Source organism: Eptatretus burgeri, chromosome 11 (genome assembly GCF_056783735.1).
Source record: "Eptatretus burgeri isolate ZD-2024b chromosome 11, Ebu_testis_v1, whole genome shotgun sequence".
NCBI classification, from domain to species: Eukaryota; Metazoa; Chordata; class Myxini; order Myxiniformes; family Myxinidae; genus Eptatretus; species Eptatretus burgeri.
The window spans coordinates 33,821,138-33,841,874 of NC_140971.1; the positions used below are offsets into that span (position 1 = coordinate 33,821,138).

A 20,737-nucleotide genomic window follows, 5' to 3' on the forward strand; every position below is an offset into this window, starting at 1 on the left:
TGAAGTAGGTAGTAGTAGTAGTAGTAGTAGTAGTAGTAGTAGTAGTAGTAGTAGTAGTAGTAGTAGTAGTAGGAATAATAATAAAATATAGGAGGCACACTCGCCTGTTAAAGCGTGAATTTTTTTATGGTGGTACGATGTTTTATTGGTGCTTTCGTGTCATCCTCAGTGAATTGGCTGGACCATGGTCGCACGCTGCGTGAGCAGGGTGTGGATAACACGGAAATGCTCCTGTTGCGGCGCAAATTCTTTTACTCAGACCAAAATGTCGACTCCAGAGATCCTGTTCAGCTGAACTTGCTGTACGTTCAGGTAATGGTTCTCCCAAACGGAGCAAAACTGTCGAGCTTATTGCAAGCAGTCAAACATGCCATTTTAATTCCCACGTTTGATCCATTATCAACAATCCATGACATCTTTTGTTTAAACTATTGCCTCTTATTTTGGTGTGAGCACACGTTGGTCCCTCAAAGGCTGTTTATGGCCAGACTCCTCAATAACATATTTGTCTCTGTGCTTTCCCTGCAGGCTCGTGATGACATTCTCAATGGCTTGCACCCTGTGTCCTTTGAGAAGGCATGCGAATTTGGAGGTTACCAAGTGCAGATCCAGTTTGGCCCTCACTCTGAAAACAAACACAAACCGGGCTTTCTCGAGTGAGTGCGTGCTGTTTTAATTGCCACTTGTTGCAAAATATGCCTCATGGTCTCACTGGGACTGTCAATTGTTGCGGGCCTCATGGTCGAACGAGGAATTAACATTCACCTGCATTCTCATCTCTTGATGACAATAATCATAACTTAATTCAGGATTTTTGTCATCTGACTGTTCTCCCGATGTTTTGTAGTTTTCATTGTGTTTACATGATATCTGTTGGGTCATAGTTCATTGTGTCGTTTTTTTTTTTCCAGCACTTTTCCAGATATTTTCTGTTTAATTCTGATACTGATGTACCATACTCTGTTACAGAAGCAGGTTCTTGGCAAGGATTGTACTGGGTGGTTTGCCATTGCTTTTCCAGCAGTAGTTAGGGCAGGAATTTGTAATTTGGCCATGTTGCCGACGATAGTTCGCCTACTCTGTGCGAAGGACACCGTGGGACCTTTATCGTCCACCACCTAATACTGGCAGACGGGACGCCCATTTTAACGACCATCCGAGGGACAGCACACACACACACATTGGTGAATCGCCCTGCCTGTGAAACATCAGGACTACAGTTTATAGCTGGGTCTGGATTCAGACCCAGGCTAGAAAGCTTACAGGCTAGTGTGCATACCTCGAGGCCATCATGCCAGTCCATTCTGTGTAACAGAAAAAGAAAAATCAAAACACACAATGAAATTCACACTGTCTGACAAAATTGGCCATTATGTTGAACCGTTGCTCATCTTTGCAGTTTAAGAACTTCATTAGCAGATGTTCAAGAAGTAATTTGTGCGGTGGAGATCATTTTATTCCTTCAACGCAACAAGCGTGCCTCACGTTCCCTTGTGCTTCGATCCATTCACAGCTTGAAGGAATTTCTGCCAAAGGAGTACGTGAAACAACGGGGGGCAGAGAAGAGAATCTTTCAGGTACGGGGTGCACCGTGAGAGTGACGTGATGGGTGTTGTGTGCAGTGTTCATTGTGCACAAGGTGTGGTGCTTGCATTGTGTTACCGCGTGGAGAATGGAATAATAATCGCACAGGCGTCCGTGCAGAGAACTTTAAGGACATGAAATGTATTCATGGAACTGGCCAAAAGCTTGTGTTCCGACTGTGTGAGGCAGTACCGCAGGTGGCAGCACATGTTCCCTGCATGGGACTTGGTGAGTGCATTAGCGACTTTAAGGTTCTTGGAAAAGCAGTCTGGGTCTTTGTTTCGTCGCTAATGTAGTCGTAGTTTGCTCGGTTGTAAGAAATAGTTTCTGGGAACAAGAGCTTTCTGTTTCCGGGTAAGGAAAGGAAAATTTGACAGACCGTGTTTGTTGAAAGACCTTAAATCATCGTGCCACGTCGCCTACTGCTGGCTTTAATTTAGCCACAGCAGGCAGGACCTGCACAAGGATCGTCATGTGATCTTAAAGTGGCACGTTGGTCGTTGGCGCTGTTAAAATCGGGCATGATTTGGGTCACTGTCAAACGATGAACCTTTCTGTGTTCACCTTGTTAACAGGAGCATAAGAAATATGAGAACATGAGTGAAATGGAGGCCAAAGTGCGCTACGTCAGGCTGGCCCGCTCTCTCAAGACGTACGGAGTGTCGTTCTTTCTCGTGAAGGTAAGACGGATTAATCACCTCTGCGTGGATGCAAGGCACATGTTTTGAAGGAACTGTTTTTAGAGAGAGCTTTACGAACTGTAATTTTCTCAAGCAGCTGTACACACTTTTGTGAGGCCCCTTTTGGTTCGGCCTGTTGACCATGTGTCGACAGGCCGAACCTTAATGGACAGCCACGTCTGGATGACATCCATATGAAGGACGAGCATTCCTCGGGCCTATTAAGCCTCAACGATCTGGCAGGATGGATCTTCTGTGACATCGTTGTCATCATCATCATATTTCTAGAGGGGATGCTATATTTAGAGGCATGGTCTTGGTGGGGAAGTCTAAGTGAGATAATATGGCTCTGTTCTTGTGGCCGCATGTTTGTGGAGTGTACAATAAAAATGCCACATTCGGTGATGTGCAGGAAAAAATGAAAGGAAAGAACAAGCTTGTTCCACGACTTCTTGGCATCACAAAGGATTGCGTGATGAGGGTCGAAGAACGAACTAAGGAGGAAGTTCAAGAATGGCCGTTAACGACTGTTAAACGTTGGGCAGCATCTCCTAAGAGCTTTACTCTGGTATGTACGGGTGTCCGTTGCATCACCTTTTCCACTTTATGCACAAAAGGGTGTCCGTCATGTCTACGGGCCCCGGCACGAATATTTTTTTTGTGTGTTTTTTTACATCCTGTCAAGGGTGTGAATTCTTGAAGGACTCATTGTTTGTTTGTGGTTTCCTGAGAAAAGTGCGTGCAGGTGCAGTAATTAACCCTTGTGATGACCTTTGCGTGGATTATGCACCTGTGCAGCCTGTGATGTCTCTATTGATTGACGAGTCACTCGGGTCATTCTGGCTGGGGTTTCCATGTTGGGATGCTGAGTTCAAACCTCATATGCTGGATGTTGATTTGTCCACCATAATCTACTAATTTCCTTGTGATTCATGTGGAAATGCACTGATGTCCTTCTCCTGCACGTAAACGTGCACACGATCTTCCGAGAGCCTTAAACGATGCAGAAAAATCATTTGTAAACGGAAGAGAAATTATGATCATTGAACAAAATCTTTTGAGGATTTGTCAGTTACAAGTAATTCATTTCGAGATGAACGGTGTCATCTGTGTTGGTCTATAAGGGGAAATGATATGAAAATATGCCTGGTGTTGGCTTAATGTGGTTATGGTGGTGGGCTTGGGATCCTAGGATCCTGAGTTCAAATCCCCCTTGGCTGTTAAATTAATACCAGGTGGGGTTGACTCTGCCTGTCATCCTTCCGATGTTGGCAAAATGAGTGCCAGCATGCTGGTATCCTGTGTCGGAGTGGCGACCCGTCCAGGATTGTGCCTAATAGCCAAGGAGACTGCTTAGGCAGCACCAACGCTCTGCACAGAGTATGATCCCGATGGATGGATGGATGGATGGATGGATGGATGTATAAGAAAATGTTTTGCCGATTGCAATTCTTTGAGAATTTTATGATACCAACTGATTTACTGATGAGGAGTTTTATGCGAACTGGTCACATGGCCACACTGTTTGTGTGAAATTGCAGGATTTTGGTGACTACAGCGATGGGTACTATTCGGTGCAAACCACTGAGGGCGAGCAGATCGCTAAGCTCATCGCCGGTTACATTGACATCATCCTAAAGAAGGTGAAACCACGTGGGCGTTTTCCAGCTCAAATTGGTTTTGCAATCTTGAGATAACGGTTTGCAATGAGGCCTAGTTTCTGTCAACCTGACCTCTCGGCTGGAATTGAGTACAATGCTAAAGATGGAAAAGCCTCAGTGTCCGATAAGTCTTAATGTGCTTCTCACAACATACGAGGTGTACATCGTCCGCCGTTTATGCTTCTCACCCGTGGCGAGCGGGCACCACTCACGGCACAAGCCAATCAGAAGCTGCTGTTGTAATGCAGAAAATCAATTATAATGGAAAAGCCTGACGATTTTGGATTCAAGATGTTGAAAATTCCATCCTCTGCAATCACACAGACTCGAGATGATTTGTGACAAAGAGGCCATGATTGTCCGGGTTCGAGTTTCCCTTATCAAATGAAAGACCAAATGTACTACACCGGAGCTCTGTGCCAAGCGAGCACACTTCACTGACTCACAGGTGCCTCTGTTGGCTGAGAGCAGTTGGAGCGCTGTCTGCTCGCCATGTGGTTAATGTTTTGTGATAAGAAATGAGGTTTCGTTTTGCTATTTTAACAGCACGGATTGTAATGGCAAACGCACCCATCTCCTGGCGTGTACGCATGCCAGTCTGGCAAGCATGCCCGGAGGTTGTGTTTGTACGTACAAAGGATATGAACGGAAGGTACATGAACCATTTCAAAAGTTTATTTCATTTCACTCGGTTTCAGAAAAAGAGCAAAGACCGTTTTGGGATGGAAGGTGACGAAGAATCGACCATGTTGGAAGACTCAGTAGCACCAAAGAAGTATGTTTGTTTGTTTTTAAACTTCCCTTTACCCATTTTGTTTGGTGGAAATGCCTTTCTGAGGAGGGACATTTTGTTGTACGCCTGGTGTTGGCTTAACGGTGAAGGTGGTGGGCTTGGGATCCTCGGGTCCGAAGTTCAAATCCTGCTTGGCTGTTGAATTAATACCAGGTGGGGTTGACTCAGCCTGCCATCCTTCCGAGGTCGGCAAAATGAGTACCAGCTTGCTGGGATGATTGAGCCGTTCACGTATCCTGCGTCGGAGTGGCGACCCATCCAGGATTGTTCCCAATAGCCCAGGAGACCACTTTAGCATCACTGACACTGTACAGATTATGGTCCCAATGGATTTTGATTGGATAGAGGGGTATATGAATGTTGGCAGATTTGCGCTGACTTGATGGGCTTCGTGGCCCCCTGGTGCATTGAAGTTCCTTGTGTGATTCCTCATGTGATCTCCCATCTGCATCTCATGCATGGTTATCTTAAAGCCTGTTCTATAAAGTGCTGTCACAGTAAGAATCACATGGAAAACCGAAGAGAGGACCCGCGCCCCCAATACTTCAGGCCACTGGGCCTGAAAATTGTCGCTAATGTAATTTTGTTTCAATGTTTAGGTCCACCATCATGCAGCAGCAGTCTAACCACATGGGGAGGGTAGAACATGGCTCTGTGGCACTGCCGGCCATCTTGCGTGGCACCGGCGGACCTGAGATGCTTACACGTGGTACACTGCCGGGCTCCCAGCAACTCATCGTGAGCGGGCAGATGCATCATGGCCACCTGCCCCCCATGGTGCGTCCTTCATGATACTTGCAACTACTTTGTTTCATGTTTTCTTTTTATTTGGTTTTCCTATTAAACAGAGAAAGGGGAATAACACCTTTACTGTTACTTGTGGAAGATGAAAATGCTGATCGGCATCAATTAAGAATACGGCAATTTGCACTTTTCGGAAGTCTCGTACTGTACCATTAAAAAAATGATTTAAATAAATTTTATAGCAAGGTTGTGTCGTGTTTCAAAAACTCAATAACAGCTTGGATGCTGATGATGTATTGCTTTTGTGAAATAAAATCACCATGATAAACTGTTATAGAGCCCTAATTTATTCAGGCCAAGGTTACGGCCAAAAAGGAGTGGCTGCAAAATGTTCAAGGAAGCCATCAGGAGGATGACTTCATCAAACATGCCTGCATCGTAGTGGATTAACCATTCATATCAAAGGGTAGTTTGATAGACAGAAGCCTTTAGCAGACAAGGACAATTTTCTGTTGTTCATATTGATAGCAGTGCTCGCTTCCCTTACGCATGTGCAATTGTGATTGCAGATTTTGTGCTGTGCTGCCTTATCCTACTGACCTATACATCTAGAAGCAAGTGCTGGTGTGGTATATGGGTTAATAATCACCATTATAGTTGAGGGGTTCTGGAGGTATATACTCCCTCTTGGGACAACATATCAGTTCACTTTCTGGGGGAAGGCCATTTCATCTGATCATGGCCAGTGGTATTCAATGTTGATGAGATGGCCATATATTGTGGCCCTGTGTGCTAGCACGTATGTGTTTCACCATGTGCTTTGGCCTTCGGGCCGAAGTACAGGTGTATATTGATTTGAAAAGCTTTGTTGGACTCTACTTTGGTCATAGGGCCGAGATGCATGCCATTATCTTTATTTTGGCATTTGATTCCTTACCTTTTGTATAAAAAAGGGAATCTCTCAACAAAGGTGATGGCTGGAGAGCCAAAAATGCGTCTATGGATTGATTCCTTTCCTGGGGGGGGGGGGGCTGACAATTTTTCCAATTGGCAATTTTTCCAAAGCCATTTTTGGCAGAAACATTCACAGTGGTTCTCGAGAAATAAATTGGGACTTGTTTTTTTTTTTCGACGAGAAGCAGAGGATGTGGTTGGACGCTTGGGAGAAAGAGAATGGTTAATAGAAAGGAAACGTTGAAGGTGTTTTATACGAATGCTCAGAGTTTGAATGGGAAGATGGTTGAGCTGGAATCGAGAGGATGGATGGCAAGCGGTATGACATAGATGCAGATGTGGTTTAGGGAACAATCCAACTGGAGGGCAATAATTTGAGGCTGCAGGGATTATAGTTGTGACAGGACAGAGAAAGACATAGGGGCAATAACCCTGGTTGCTCACCTGGTAGCGGCTGGATAAGGTAACCAGGGAACCATTGGTAGGCATGGATGAGATGCAAAATATGAAATGGAGAAGAAAGTAAGTACAGTGCCTATAGAAAGTGTACAACCCCTTTTAAAATTTTCACCTTTTGTTGCCTTATAGCCTGGAATTAAATTGCATTAAATCAGACTTTTCCCACCTTTATTTACACATCATAACCCACAATTTCCAAGTGAAAAACAAATTTCAGAAAATTAATTAAAAATACAAAACGAGAATGTCTTGGTTGAATAAGTGTTCACCCCCCTTAAAATAGCAATTGTAAATTAGCTCAGTTGTAACCAATCACCTTCAAAATCACACACCTAGTTACTTGGCCTCCACCTGTGTTAAAGTGTTGTGATTCTGATTATTTCAGAATAAAACTAGAAGGGCATTCAGTGGAGCGCATACCTCCGACACGCAATGCCTGATCCAAGAGAACATATCTGGCCCAATACATTTTTGAGATATTATGCTATGTATTATTTTTGAGCCCTATCTCTCAATGGTGAAGAATCACTTTTTAAAAATTATCAGATCCGGATTCAGATCTTCACCAAAATCGAATCAATTCTTCCTTGTCAGACACACAACATGTCCACCAAGTTTTATTCGAATCCGTCTGCAACTTTTTGAGATATCGTGTTGTATATTGGTTTAGCCCGATCTCTCAATGGTGAAGAAGCAATTTTAAAATTCTAGTAGTCAGACCTGGATCCAGATCTTCACCAAAATCCAATCAGTTTGTCCTCGTCACACACCGAACCTGTCCACAAAATTTCATGTGGATCCGTCATCAACTTTTTGAGATATCCTGTGCACAAACAGACAGACAGACAGAAAGGGGTGAAAACATAACCTCCTTCACCTTCAGTGGTGGAGGTAATCAGCTGGTCCTGTAGGTTTCCTCTGCTGGGTAGTGAATTTCACAACAAAGACTCAACCGTGAGCTCCAAGGAGCTTTACAAAGACCTCCGGGATAAAGTTGTGGAAAGGCACAAATCAGGGGATGGATATAAAAATATTTCAAAGCCTTTGAATATCTCTTGGAGCACATTCAAGACAATCACTAAGAAGTGGAAGGCATATGGTACCACCACCAAGACCCTGCCTAGTTCAAGCCGTCCCTCCAAACTGGATGACCAAGCAAGGAGGAGACTGATCAGAGTGACCACCAAGAGGCCAATGGAAGCTTTGAAAGACCTCATGCCTTTATAGCAAAGACTGGTCACTGTGTGCATGTGACGACAATATCCCAAGCACTCCACAAGACTGACCTGTACAATAGGGTGGCAAGAAGGAAGCCATTACTCCCAAAAGCCTACCTTGAATCCCAATTGAGGTATGCAAAAACCACTCTGGAGATTATGAAGCTACGTGGCAACAAGTGTTGTGGGACGACGAAACCAAGATGGAACTTTTTGGCTGAAATGCAAAACATTACGTTTGGTGCGAACCCAACACAGCACATCGCCCAAAGAACACCATCTCTACTGTGAAGCATGGTGGTGGCAGCGTCGTGTTATGGGGATGTTTCTCATCAGTAGGGACTGGGGCACTTGTCAGGATAGAAGGGAAAATGGATGGAGAAAAATACAGAAAAATCCAAGAGGAAAACCTGCTGCCCTCTGCAAGAAAGTTAAAATTAGGAAGGACGTTCACCTTTCAGCATGACAACGACCCGAAGCACACAGCCAAAGCTACACTGGAGTGACCAAGGAACAAAAAGATATAAATGTCCTTGAGTAGCCCAGTCGGAGCCCCGGCCTAAATCCAATCAAAAATCTGTGGCATGACTTGAAGATTGCTGTCCATCAATGTTCCCCACACAACTTGACTGAGCTTGAACAGTTTTGTACAGAAGAATGGGCAAATATCACCTAATCAAGGTGTGCAAAGTTGGTAGAGCTCTATCCCAACAGACTCACAGCTGTAATTGCTGTCAACGGTGCTTCCAGCAAGTAATAACTCGGGGGGGGGGGAGGGTGGGCACTTAGCCAACCAAGATATTCTCGCTTTGTATTTTTAATTAATTTTCTGAAATTTGTTTTTCACTTTGATTTAATTTAATTGAGAATTTGTGTTTCACTTTGAAGTTTAATTGAGAATTTGTGTTTCACTTTGAAGTTTTGGGTTATGATGTGTAAGTAAAGGTGGAAAAAGTCTGATTTAATGTAATTTAATTCCAGGTTATAAGGTCACAAAGGTGAAAATTTTGAAAGGGGGTGTAGACTTTCTATAGACACTGTGCCTATGGATTTTTTTTTTATGCCATGAACAAACTTTAGTACATTATGGGTAATAAAGGTTGTGGTCAAGTTTCATCAAAATTGTACGTGTGCTTTCAGAGAAGAAAGCAAATACATATTTTAGGGGGCAACCCCCCCCATAGAACCCCTTAGACCACAATTTTTAATGTCGTAAACAAACTTTCGTACATCACGGGTGATGAAGGTGGTGATCAAGTTTCATCGGAATTTGTGTGTAGTTTCTGAGAATAAAGCAAATACCTCTTTTGCAGGGCAACCCCCCTGTAATGCCCCCTTAGACCTAAATTTTTGATTTATTCATTTATTTATTTTTAATGGTGTGAAGAAGCTTTGGTGCATCACGGGTGATGAAGGTTGTGGTCAAGTTCCATCGAAATTGTGTGTGTAGTTTCGGAGAAGAAAGGAAATACATGTTTTGGGGGCTAAACCCCCTTAGACCCTGATTTCTCCAATGTCATGAACAAACTTATGCCTGGGGTTGACTTAGCGGTTCGGGTGATTGGCTTGGGATCCTGAGTTCAAATCCCACTCGGCTGTTGAATTAATACCAGGTGGGGTTGACTGCCTGTCATCCTTCTGAGGTCAGCAAAATGAGTGCCAGCTTGCTGGTATCCTGCGTCGGAGTGGCGACCCATCCAGGATTGTGCCCAATAGCCAAGGAGAGTTCTTAGGCAGCACAAACACTCTGCACAGAGTATGGTCCCAGTGGATGGATGGATGGATAAACTTTGGTACATCACAGGTGATGAAGGTTGTGGTCAAGTTTCATCAGAATTGTGTGTGTGGTTTCAGAGAAGAAAGCAAATACCTATTTTGCGAGGCAAGCAATGTTAGACCCCCTTCGGGCCTGTTTTTAATTATATATATATATTTTTTTTTTGTTGTTGTTGTTAATGCAATAAACAAACTTTGTTTAGTACATACATGGTAATGAACGTTGTGGTAAAGTTTCAATGAAATCGTATGTGTAGTTTCAGAGAAGAAGTTGCAAGTATTTGCGGACGGACGGACGGACGGACTGACGGACGGACGACGCGCCATCCCATAAGCTCCCCGGAACTACGTTCCAGGTGAGCTAAAAATGGAGGAGGTGTCATAATATGGATGAATGACGGGGTTGTAGTGAGAGAATGGCTTGACATTAAGGAGGGAATTGATGTAGAGGGTCCTGTGTGTCTCGATAAAGAAGATTGCAAGAATGGTAAGTTAGTTGTAGGACGCTTTTACATGGCTCCTGGTGTGAGGGCAAAGCAGGAAAGATGGATACATGTAGAATTCAAAAAGTCATGTGATCAGGGAAGAGTATGAGTCATGGGGGATTTAAATTTACCAGGGATAGACTAGGTTCTGGAACAGGGGAAAGGGAGAGCAGATGAAGATGTTCTGTCTCTTGTCCAAGATTGATTTTTACCCCATTTTGTAAAGAAGCCTGTGAGGGGTGAGTTCAGCGTTTGACCTCTACTTAAGTAATAATCCCAAGATGGTTGAGGAGGTGAAGGTAGGAGAATATGTGGGGATACCCGACCGTGACATTTTAAGCACAACTCTATTGTTGAGATGTGAAGCTCGAGATAGTCGTTTCAAGATGTTGGATTTTCGGAGGGAAAACTTTGTGGGCAATAAGAAGTGACTTGTGAGCTTGAGATTGGGTAATGTTAATGAGTGTGCGGTCTCTATCGGGGAAATGGACAACCTTGAAGGAGCAAATGTGTCGGGCACAGAGTAAATATATTCCAGTTCGGTGGAAATGTAGAGGCAGTGAGAGAACAGGGTGATTGAACGGGGAGGTACGCAGTATAATTAAGGATAAACAGTAGGTATCCATTAAGTACAAAGTAACAAGATCTGAATCCGGCTCACTTCAATATAGGAGGAAACAGAGACTAGTTAAGAAAATAACTCGGCAAGTCAAAAGGGAATATGAAAAGGGAATCTTTGGGCCTGTCACTCTTTCACCGCAGGCAGGTCGGTGGTCTTTCTGTCTTCTACCGACTCCTCTCCAGCCTTGCCCCCCCCCCCCGCTCTCTCTGCGATTTTGTCCCCACCACATTTCCGCAGGGCGCTCAAGGTCCGCCAACAACCCCCTTCTGGTAGAACTACCAAAATCACGAATCACTGCTCACCTTCACTCTTTCATTCCTCTTTTTCCCCACCTTTGGAATAAACTCCCTCACTCTATTCATTCCCATTCTTCCCTCCAGGCCTTCAAAACAGCCGTTCACCACCACCTCTTATCGTCCCCCATCCAAATCGTCGATCTTTTCTACCCCCGTGAACTCACCCCAAGCCCACCTCCTTCAAATTCCCTGCATTCCTTCCTGAAAGTCCCTGTCATGTCCATCTTGTATTCCCTATGTTCCCCGTCCCATCCCTCTCCCTTCCACAGATCTCCTAATGTCTCTGTTCCCCTCTGTTTTGTCCTTCCCACTCCCGCCCCTCTTGTCTCATGCCCCCCCCCCTGCTGTGCGTTGTGTGTTATCTCTCACACGAGCCTCGACAAGGTATACAAAAAAAACAAGGACATAGCCAATACTATTAAACAACAGCATGATATTCTTTAAATGTATGAAGTAAGTTTATGGTTAAGAGGAGTGTGGGCCCGGTGAGAAATAGCACAGGAAAATTGGTGGATGATGAAGGTGAGATGGCAGGCTTATTAAATATTTATTTTGTTTCTAAATTTACCCGGGAATAGTCAGGGGAACTTCCAACGGCTGACAGTATCTATGTCAGGGGTGAGCAAGGGCTTTTAGAAGAGATCCAGGTTGGAGTCGAGGAAGTGAAGAAACGGCGAGAAACATTAAGGGATGATATTTCTCCAGCGCTGGATAATTATTTGCATCCAAGGTTATTGTTTGCTGATATCTTAAGTAACTCGTTGGAGTTCGGGCAGGTGCCAGAGGATTGAAGAGCAGCAAATGTAACATAATACCATGCTACTTAAGAAAGGATCCAGAGAAGAATTGGGGAATCTATCGACTGTTCATTTGATTTCAGTTGTGGGGAAAATGTTGGAGGCATTCATTTAGCAATGGGTAGGGAACCATTTGAATATTTTCAAACTAATTAAATCTAATCAGCACGTATTTAGAAAAGGGAGATCATGTTGAACAGTTTTGTTGGAGTTTTATGAAGCAGTTTCTGATTGAGTGCGTTGAGGAAGGTTGTGCTAGTTGTGGATGATGTCTGCACTTGTGGAGGAACTCGGTAGGGTTTGAAACGGCGAAGGGCTTTTCTTGTGCAGCTTTTCTTGCTTGTTTTATGCAGCTTCTGTTGGCTAAGTCAGAGTGGTAGTTAATTATCAAGTCAGAGCCATAGCTGGTGATAATTGATTTGGTGAGAGCTCATTGGTTGTTACCTCCAATTTCGGGTGAGGGACCTGATTTGGACTTCAGTATTTATGTGTTGATCGCTATCGACATTGCACCTGGTACATATTTGGTACCCTCTGTTGTGGGAATTTCTGTCTACTTTGTCGCTGATGATTCTCACCAAACAATGTGTTAGTTTGCAAAGAGTGAATGTTTCCTCATTGTCACACGGTAATGACATAGTCATCTCATCGGATGATGCTACAACTGTGATTTGTGCAAAGGTGACATTGGATGTCATTTTTAAAAACACAAATAAACTCGCAAACTTTTTGAAACTATAACGTTTTCTGTTTACTAATCTTATTTCATCTCGGTTTCATTTTGTCTTTGATGCGTTTGTCTTTTCCCCTTTCTTATGTCCTTCAGTCGAGCAACCAGCAGGTACTACTGGGTACAATAACTTCGAGCATGCATGCCGTCAGCCAGGCCAGCACTGATATGTATCAAGCAGATGTGCTGCCGCAGCTAGGTCAGGACCAGGTGAGTTGTGGCGCTATACGCTATCTCAGTGCTGAGCACATTCAGCTTGATCTGAATTTGGTTCTTGTTGAATTAACTGCAAGCAGTCGTTGCAAAATATGTTCATTTTGTTCCATCATCCAGGCCTCGATGCTCTGGCGAAAAAATAAAATGGAGGAAGCAAAACATGAAATTTACTCCCAGCTCGACGCCATCAACGCCAGCACGGCATCCATTGTCAACCTCACATCGGGTACGTATCACGTGGTATCCTACTCCACCAAAATGGAGCGTCCATATTATCTTCGACATTCACCACCAGCAGCACCAGCATCACCTCACTGACTAAACGGAAAGCCGTTTCACTTATAACCACCAGCACCACATTAACCACCCCACAAAATGTCTTACTGATTATAACCACAAGCTGTGACTTGGACCCCAAACGCAAACAACCATACCGTCCGCCACAACCACAAATCATTGGAGTGAATTTTACTTTTTGTTGGCCTTGTGAGGCGATTGTAGATTGTTTGGTGTTACTTTAATCCAGGCAGTGTAGATTCTGGCATAATGAGGTAGTTGCCATGGACGCTGTTCGGCGGAGGTTACTGTGGGAAGATTTTGGTGGTGGTTACCATGGGCACCTTGTGACGGACAGATTTTTGACACATTTGGACAGATTTTGGATGCGGTTGCTGTGGGTGAATTTTGGAGGCGGTATGAGTATTATGTTTGTACGATTGGAAATGAAATTGTTTCTTTCATGATATAGCACAGTCGTTGGAAATTACTTAATTTTTGTTGTTTGTGGATGAAAAAAAGGCATCGCAACTTCTGTAAAATCTGACAAGTTGCTAAGACTTCTTTTATAGTTTAAGGATTTCTTTTTTTTCATGGTGGTAAGAGACCTTTGTCTGTGATAGGGTTAGGTGATACCGACTGTGCCCTTAGCCATGTGCTCTTGAATCGGCCCCCCGATGTAGGTGATGCAGCTGACACGGACTACACGGCTGTAGGCTGTGCTGTGGTGACGATCTCTTCCAATCTGACCGAGATGTCACGTGGTGTGCGTCTTCTCTCTGCACTTCTGGATGAGGAAGGGGGCAATGGGAAATCATTGCTTCAGGCCGCACGCTGCCTCACTGAATCCATATCCGGAATGCTCAAAAGCGTCCAGCCATCGTCTCCCGAGGTATGTTGTGGGAGGGCGGATGCGGTATATGTATTTTCCTGCTTGTCCCTTCATTCTCAGGCTTTGTTGCTCGAGGTTTTTCTTTCTTGCTCTTTTTCTCTGTGTTGCCTTTGAACATGTTGCGGTGGTTTGAGGTCCTTGGCATTATGCTTAAGATGGTCCGGTGCTATATGTAATACGATACACATGTGCACAACTAACACACATTTTCCCCCTCTTTTCTATGCTGCCTATGTCATGCTACATCGGTCCAGACGGACAGGGGAACACACCAACAGCGCAAGGTTGAGGGACAAAATATGGGGAGACTTTAAGTGAAAGCAAAAAGAGGACCCAGGGTGGGGGGGGTGAATAACATGGATACAGCCACAAACTCCTAATCACAGAAGTGGAAGGAAAAACTGAAAAACAGAAAGAGTTGGGCTTAGGGAGGGTAAATGGAGGGAGAAAACATCATGGCTGTGGATGGGGGATAAGCGGAGATGCTGGTGAACAGCCGTCTTGCAGCCCTGGAGAGAAGAATGATGTGGAAGAGACTGAGGAAGTTGTTTCCACAGACTGGAAAAAGAAAAAGAAATGAGTGGAGGTGAGCAGTGAGTCTGTATTTTGGAAGTTTCACCAGAAGGAGGTCACTGGCCAACCAAATGCACCCAATGGAAACCTGGATGGGTGAGGGGAGGGAGGGGGGGCGACAGAGCACAGAAAGGACAAAGGGTGCAAGACCAAAATGATGTGGTGAGAGACAGAGAGACCACCGATCTATCTGTGATTTCAAAGTGATCAGCACAGAGAGTCAGCTTCATCACTGGAGATTCCATTGAGTTTGCAGGCCTCGGTTTCCACAACCTCAAGCTGAGCAAGATTTTAGGCAGTGGCACCAGCCCAGTGGGGCGAGCAGTATTCCATCAACCTTTGGATGAAGGGCTTGCAAGTAGATAAAAGTTTAGATGTTCGAAGGAAAGACTTTGCACAACGGAGGATGCTGGCATTGGAAGTCAATTTTGATATGTGGCCTGTGCATGAAAGATCATAGCTAATAGTGGGGCCTATAAGTTTGAGTGACTGAACTTCTTAAAGAGGATTGTTGAGGAGGTAGTTGGAAGAGTTTACCAGGTGGTCTCTTTGGGGAGATAGCGTGAGAGTGCGAGATTTGTCAGGATTGAGCGACATATTCCAAGTATAGAACCAGCTCTGATTCTATGAAGATCTGTGGAAAGGGAAGAGTCTGCTGCCTTTCATATCTGAGGGATGAGAGATGCTTCTTTGAGTGTTGAGTCATCAGAAAATAAATAAAGCGGATTTGCAAGAGAGTCAGAAATATCATTGATAAATATTAGGAATATGACTGAAGCCAAGATACTGCCTTGGAGCACTCCAGTCTTGACTGACATGGAGAGAGGATGAGAGGATCCTGTTGAAAGCCATACATTGGCTCTAAGAGAAGAGGAAGTCAGTGAGCCATGTGTGGACGTGGCCTTGGATGACATTGGCAGAGAATTTGGAGAGCTAGGTGGGGTGTTAGACTGCATCAAACGCTCGAGGTATGTCTGGAGAGACGACCCTCATCTCATGTCAGAGAGTGAGTGCCAGAGAGTCTAATGTCAAAGAACGATTTTTGGGAGAGCAGAAGTAGCATGTCCAGGGTTGAGTCACCTGGTCTGAGTACAAACTGATGGTCTGCGATCGTGCCATTGGAGAAAAGGAAGGATTTGATATCAACTGCGATGATTGATTCCATTGACCTTGCTGATGATTGGATATAAGCTAATGGATCTGTGGTTTTTGCACCTTGTTTATCTAAATCGGTGATGTTGGCTGACTTTCGAGCAGACAGAAGATGACTTCAGGCAAATTATAGGGTGAACAGGGCAGGAGAATGTTCTGCAAGAGAAACAGAGCAAGTTTTGAAAGACACATGACTTGTGCTGTCTGGGAGAGTTGCAGAATCAAAGTTGAGGGTTGCAGAAATCATGTGATGCATATGGAAGAACAAAAAGATGTGGTTGTTTGTGTTTTTGTTTGTTTGTTTCGTTTTTTTGGTGGTGGGTGGGGGGGGGCTGGTTGGTAGTGTGTTTTGAGCCATCTATCTACTGTATACTAATAAATGTCAATGTGTGTGCGTGCGTGTGCATCTCCTCCATAACTCCAAAACCATGAAACCTAGCAGCCTGAAACTTTTCATGCATCCCAAGAAAACTCTAAGGAAGTGCAAAAGTGAAAATTGGATTTTTAGGTTAATTAAAACACCCCTTTTGAAGATAATTAATGGTATTATTTAATTATATCCTTTATCAGATGCATCCTCGGACACCTCGCTCTCTGTGGTCCTATGGCATTTCCTGGGTTACCTGGTTGGGGTCGAAAGCCACCATGTTTTTTGGCCTGCTCAACCATACCTTGTCTTGGAACAGGCTGCAACAATTTCTTCACGATAATTTTTTTTCACTTTCTTCACTCATTTTATTGAATGCCTGTGAATCATAGCTACGAATCACTGTATACCTTGCTTTTGTAAGTACTATAATTTTCAAATTCGGAACTTGGAGCAATTTCATGCATTATATGATGCAATTTCCCACGATCTACTCTCACGGACTAATTAAAGAATATCATTGAAATATGATTCCGGCTTTGGGGATCGGATGTTGTGAACTCAATAAGTGTCGAAATCTGGAGTGAAATGTCATAATTTAAAGAAATAATGATTCTTATAACTAAACCTGTATACCTATTTACTTTAAACAAGCAAGGCTATGGTTCCTCCTTCTCCATATATATACAAGAAAATGTGAAATTTCCAAAGCATTAAACGTCTTTTTCTACTGTTTGGAGAATTATATTGAGTGAACAAAAATTTTAGGAACGTGCCAAAATTATCCAGCTTCATTGGGTTGGTTTCATTGAGTTGGTTTCATTGAGGGCAACAGAAATAACTTAATTCAGTGCAACAAAAATCATTATTAACCAGTTAAGTGGGATTGACCCCAAAGGCGGCCACATCTAGGTTCTCCATTGGGAATCTCCGGGGTTCGGAAGGAAAAATAAATTAAATATCGAATTAAAAGAAACAATGAACAATTCACATCACAAGAGGACCAGGGTGAGCGAAGCAACAGGTTATGGTGAGTAAAGCAACTTTGAAAATTTTCCACTCAATTTTTTTTTTTGTCAGGAATGTATTTTCCCCTTTAATCCATCTTACAAATCAATGGGATTTTCAAGTTCCATTTAAACGGTTTTCCAGGAATGCATGTATGACGTAAGTACCTGGAAGTGTGTGTGTGTGTGTGTGTGTGTGTGTGTGTGTGTGTGTGTGTGTGTGTGTGTGTGTGTGTGTGTGTGTGTGTGTGTGTGTGTGTGTGTGTGTGTGTGTGTGTGTGTGTGTGTGTTGACAAAGCATAACATAACATTATCTTTGACTCCCCCTCCCCTCCCTTTCCTCGCTCTCCCCCATTCCCCCCCCTTCCTAGTCCCCCCTTCCCTTCCTCCCTCTCCCACCCACTGTTTTTTTTTTGTATACATTGTCAAGGCTCATTTGAGAGCTAACACACAGAACATACAAGGGGAGCAGGAGACAAGAGGGGTGGGAGAGGGAAAGACAAACAGTGGGGAACACGGGGAATACAAGATGGCATTACAGGGACTTTCAGGACCTTACACGACAGACAACTTTCAGGAAGGAAAGCAGGGAATTTGAAGGAGGTGGGTTTGGGTGGATTAAGGGAGTAGAAAAGATTGTTGTTTTAGATGGGGGAAGATAAGAGGTGGTGGTGAACAGCTGTTTTGAAGACCTGGAGGGAAGAGTGGGATTGAAGAGAGTGTGGGAGTTTATTCCAAAGGTTGGAAAAAAGATGATTGAAGGAGTGAAGTTGAGCAGTGATTTGTGATTTTCGTAATTTTTACCAGAAACGGGTTTTTAGCAGACCTTGAGCTCCCTGCGGAAATATGGTGGGGACATATTGCAGACAGAGCGGGGCGAGGGCGAGGCTGGAGAGGAGACGACAGAAGACAAAGACCATCGACCTGCCTGCGGTGAGAGAGTGAGAGGCCCACTCACCGGTGAGAGAGCGGTGAGAGAGTCAGTCTTATCATGGGAGATACCAATGATCCAAAATGCGTTGGTTTCCACAGCATGAAGGGGAGAAAGGTGAGAGCACCAGCTCAGAGGGGAGAGCAGTACTCCATCAGGCTGCGGGCGAAGGCTTTGTAAGTGGTCAGGAGCTCAGGTGGACCGAGGAAGGACTTAGCACGACGGAGGATCCCCAGTCGGCAACTGGCTTTTGAGGCGAGGTTTGAAATGTGGCTTTCCCAGGAAAGGTCATGGCAGAGAGTGAGACCCAGAAGTTTGAATGAAAGGACTTCTTCCAGAGGATTGTTGAGAAAGTGGATGGGGGGGTTTTGTAAACGGTCCTTTCGGAGAGATATAGTGAGAGTGTGAGATTTGTCTGGATTGAAAGACATGTTCCACGTGTTGGAACAGTTTGTGATTTTATCCAGATCTGCAGTGAGCGAAGAAGCTGCTGCTTACCGGTCTGAGGGATGACCAATGGTACGGCAGAGGCTGGAGTCATTAGCAAAGAGATATAGAGGATTTTCCATAGTATAGAGTCGGAGAGATCATTGATGAAAACCAGAAAAAGAACAGGGCCCAGAACGCTACCTTGAGGAACTCCAGCCTGGACAGGAAGAGGGGATGAAAGAACTCCATTTAGGGCCTCATGTTGCTTGTGGTAGTATAGGAGAGGAAGTCTGCGAGCCATGAGTGGAGATGGCCTTGGATACCATGGGAAGAGAGTTTGGTGAGCAGGTCAGGGTGCCAGACCGTGTCAAATATGTCTAGGGATATGGCTCTGATTTCATGTCTGGCATTGAGGACCTCCATCCATTGTTGGGAGAGCAGAAGCAACATATCCTGAGTAGAGTGACCTGGTCTGAAAACAAATTGGTGATTGGAAATCAATACATTGGAGAAGAGGAAGGATTTAATGTATATATATATATATATATATATATATATATATATATATATATATATATATATATATATATATATATATTTTTTTTTCTTTTTGCTGCTTGAGCATGTAAATCCTTATCGAGATAAAAACATGAGAATGAAATGGTCAAAGTTATCCAGTGTAAAAGATCTGAAAGTTCTGACGTTTCAGTCCTCCATATTTGTCAGAATTCTTTTGCCAGCACCTTGTGATATTTCACTGTAGATAACTCTAACCAATTTTTCTCATGTTTTTATTCCCTTGTGCCACCAACACAGACCGCTAGTTATTTGCAGTAATTATCAACAATATTTTTACTCATTACAGCGGTGGTGCCGATTGTGAATGCAACTGTACTTTTTGTACACACGAAGTTTTGTTAAACTACCATCCATGATAAATCCGTGCCAAAATATTATAGCCAAAGATAATTTTTCCACCCAAGTCCAGCTTTTCCATAAACCCCACTCACTTGCTGTCATGGGCATAATACCATGCAGGCGGAGTTCCGGAGCAGTCCTTGCTAGCACACCGACATTGGGTTAATGTTAGTCCAACATCATCACGACCGTTGCTTCAACATTGGCGAACACTGTTGGTCTAACGTAATTTTGTCCATCGTGCCAACATTGGCTTTTTTCTTTGCCCTACTCTCCCCCCCCCCTCCACTACCTCACCACCATGACGATTACCTAGCACCGGCCAGACACTTCCAATATATTTTTGTGCCTCCGCTGACGAAATCGCCGATGTATTCGGGCTGTCTGTACGTACAGACGTACGTCCATCCATGATAATTACCTCCACTACCGGAGGTGAAGGAGGTTATGTTTTCACCCCTTTCTGTCTGTTTATTTGGTACTTGCAAAATCGAAGATTTTTCAAGTATATTGGTCAGTCGATTTTGTTATTCTCTCTAGCTGTCTGTCTATCGCCTACAGGTCACAATTTTATACCGATCTTCACGAAACTTCACCACATGGTAGTTTGTCATGAAGAAGAAGCCTATTGTTTTTAAGGTCAAAAGGTCAACTTAGGTGGAATTTCTAAAGTGCTCGATTTTCATCTGATTTAACCTGAAAATTAAACAGCAATTGCATCGTGCATCACTGAATTTGGAAACCAACTATTTTTGAGGTCAAAGGTCAACTCAAGGTCAAACTTCGAAAATCATCAATTTCAATCTGAACAATAATCAATTTTCATCCGATTGACCTGAGCTTTGATAAAGATTGTCAATTTTAATCTTAACGAAATGGACAATTTGATGTAAACATGGCAACCTTTGGGGAGGGGGGGGTGGATTTTGCAAGTATCGTGCTCTGCATGACGTCTTTTTCTTGTTTGTTTGTTTGAATGCAGGATATCTCAAAACGTTGTGAACGGATTTGGATGAAACTTGGTGGACAGTTTGGGTGTGTGACCGTGATGAATTGGTTGGATTTTGGTGAAGATCCGGATCTGGATCTGAGAATTTTTTAAGTGATTCTTCACCATTGAGAGATGGAGCCAAAAACTATATAGTACTGTATATGTAGCATGATATTTCAAAAATGTA

General features: G+C 43.8%; 1 protein-coding gene across 1 annotated transcript in view; it reads left to right on the top strand.

The window, feature by feature from the left end:
• The window catches only part of LOC147016816 (talin-1-like), a 166,083-nt gene that overhangs the window by 86,762 nt on the left and 58,584 nt on the right, over positions 1-20,737 (top strand). Inside the window, exons 6-16 of the mRNA XM_085845847.1 lie at positions 170-312; positions 529-656; positions 1,514-1,577; positions 2,160-2,264; positions 2,677-2,832; positions 3,806-3,907; positions 4,624-4,700; positions 5,318-5,495; positions 12,895-13,008; positions 13,132-13,240; positions 13,974-14,182. Of these exons, the coding sequence (XP_085701973.1) occupies positions 170-312; positions 529-656; positions 1,514-1,577; positions 2,160-2,264; positions 2,677-2,832; positions 3,806-3,907; positions 4,624-4,700; positions 5,318-5,495; positions 12,895-13,008; positions 13,132-13,240; positions 13,974-14,182 (1,385 nt within the window). The remainder of the gene's footprint in view (positions 1-169; positions 313-528; positions 657-1,513; positions 1,578-2,159; positions 2,265-2,676; positions 2,833-3,805; positions 3,908-4,623; positions 4,701-5,317; positions 5,496-12,894; positions 13,009-13,131; positions 13,241-13,973; positions 14,183-20,737) is intronic.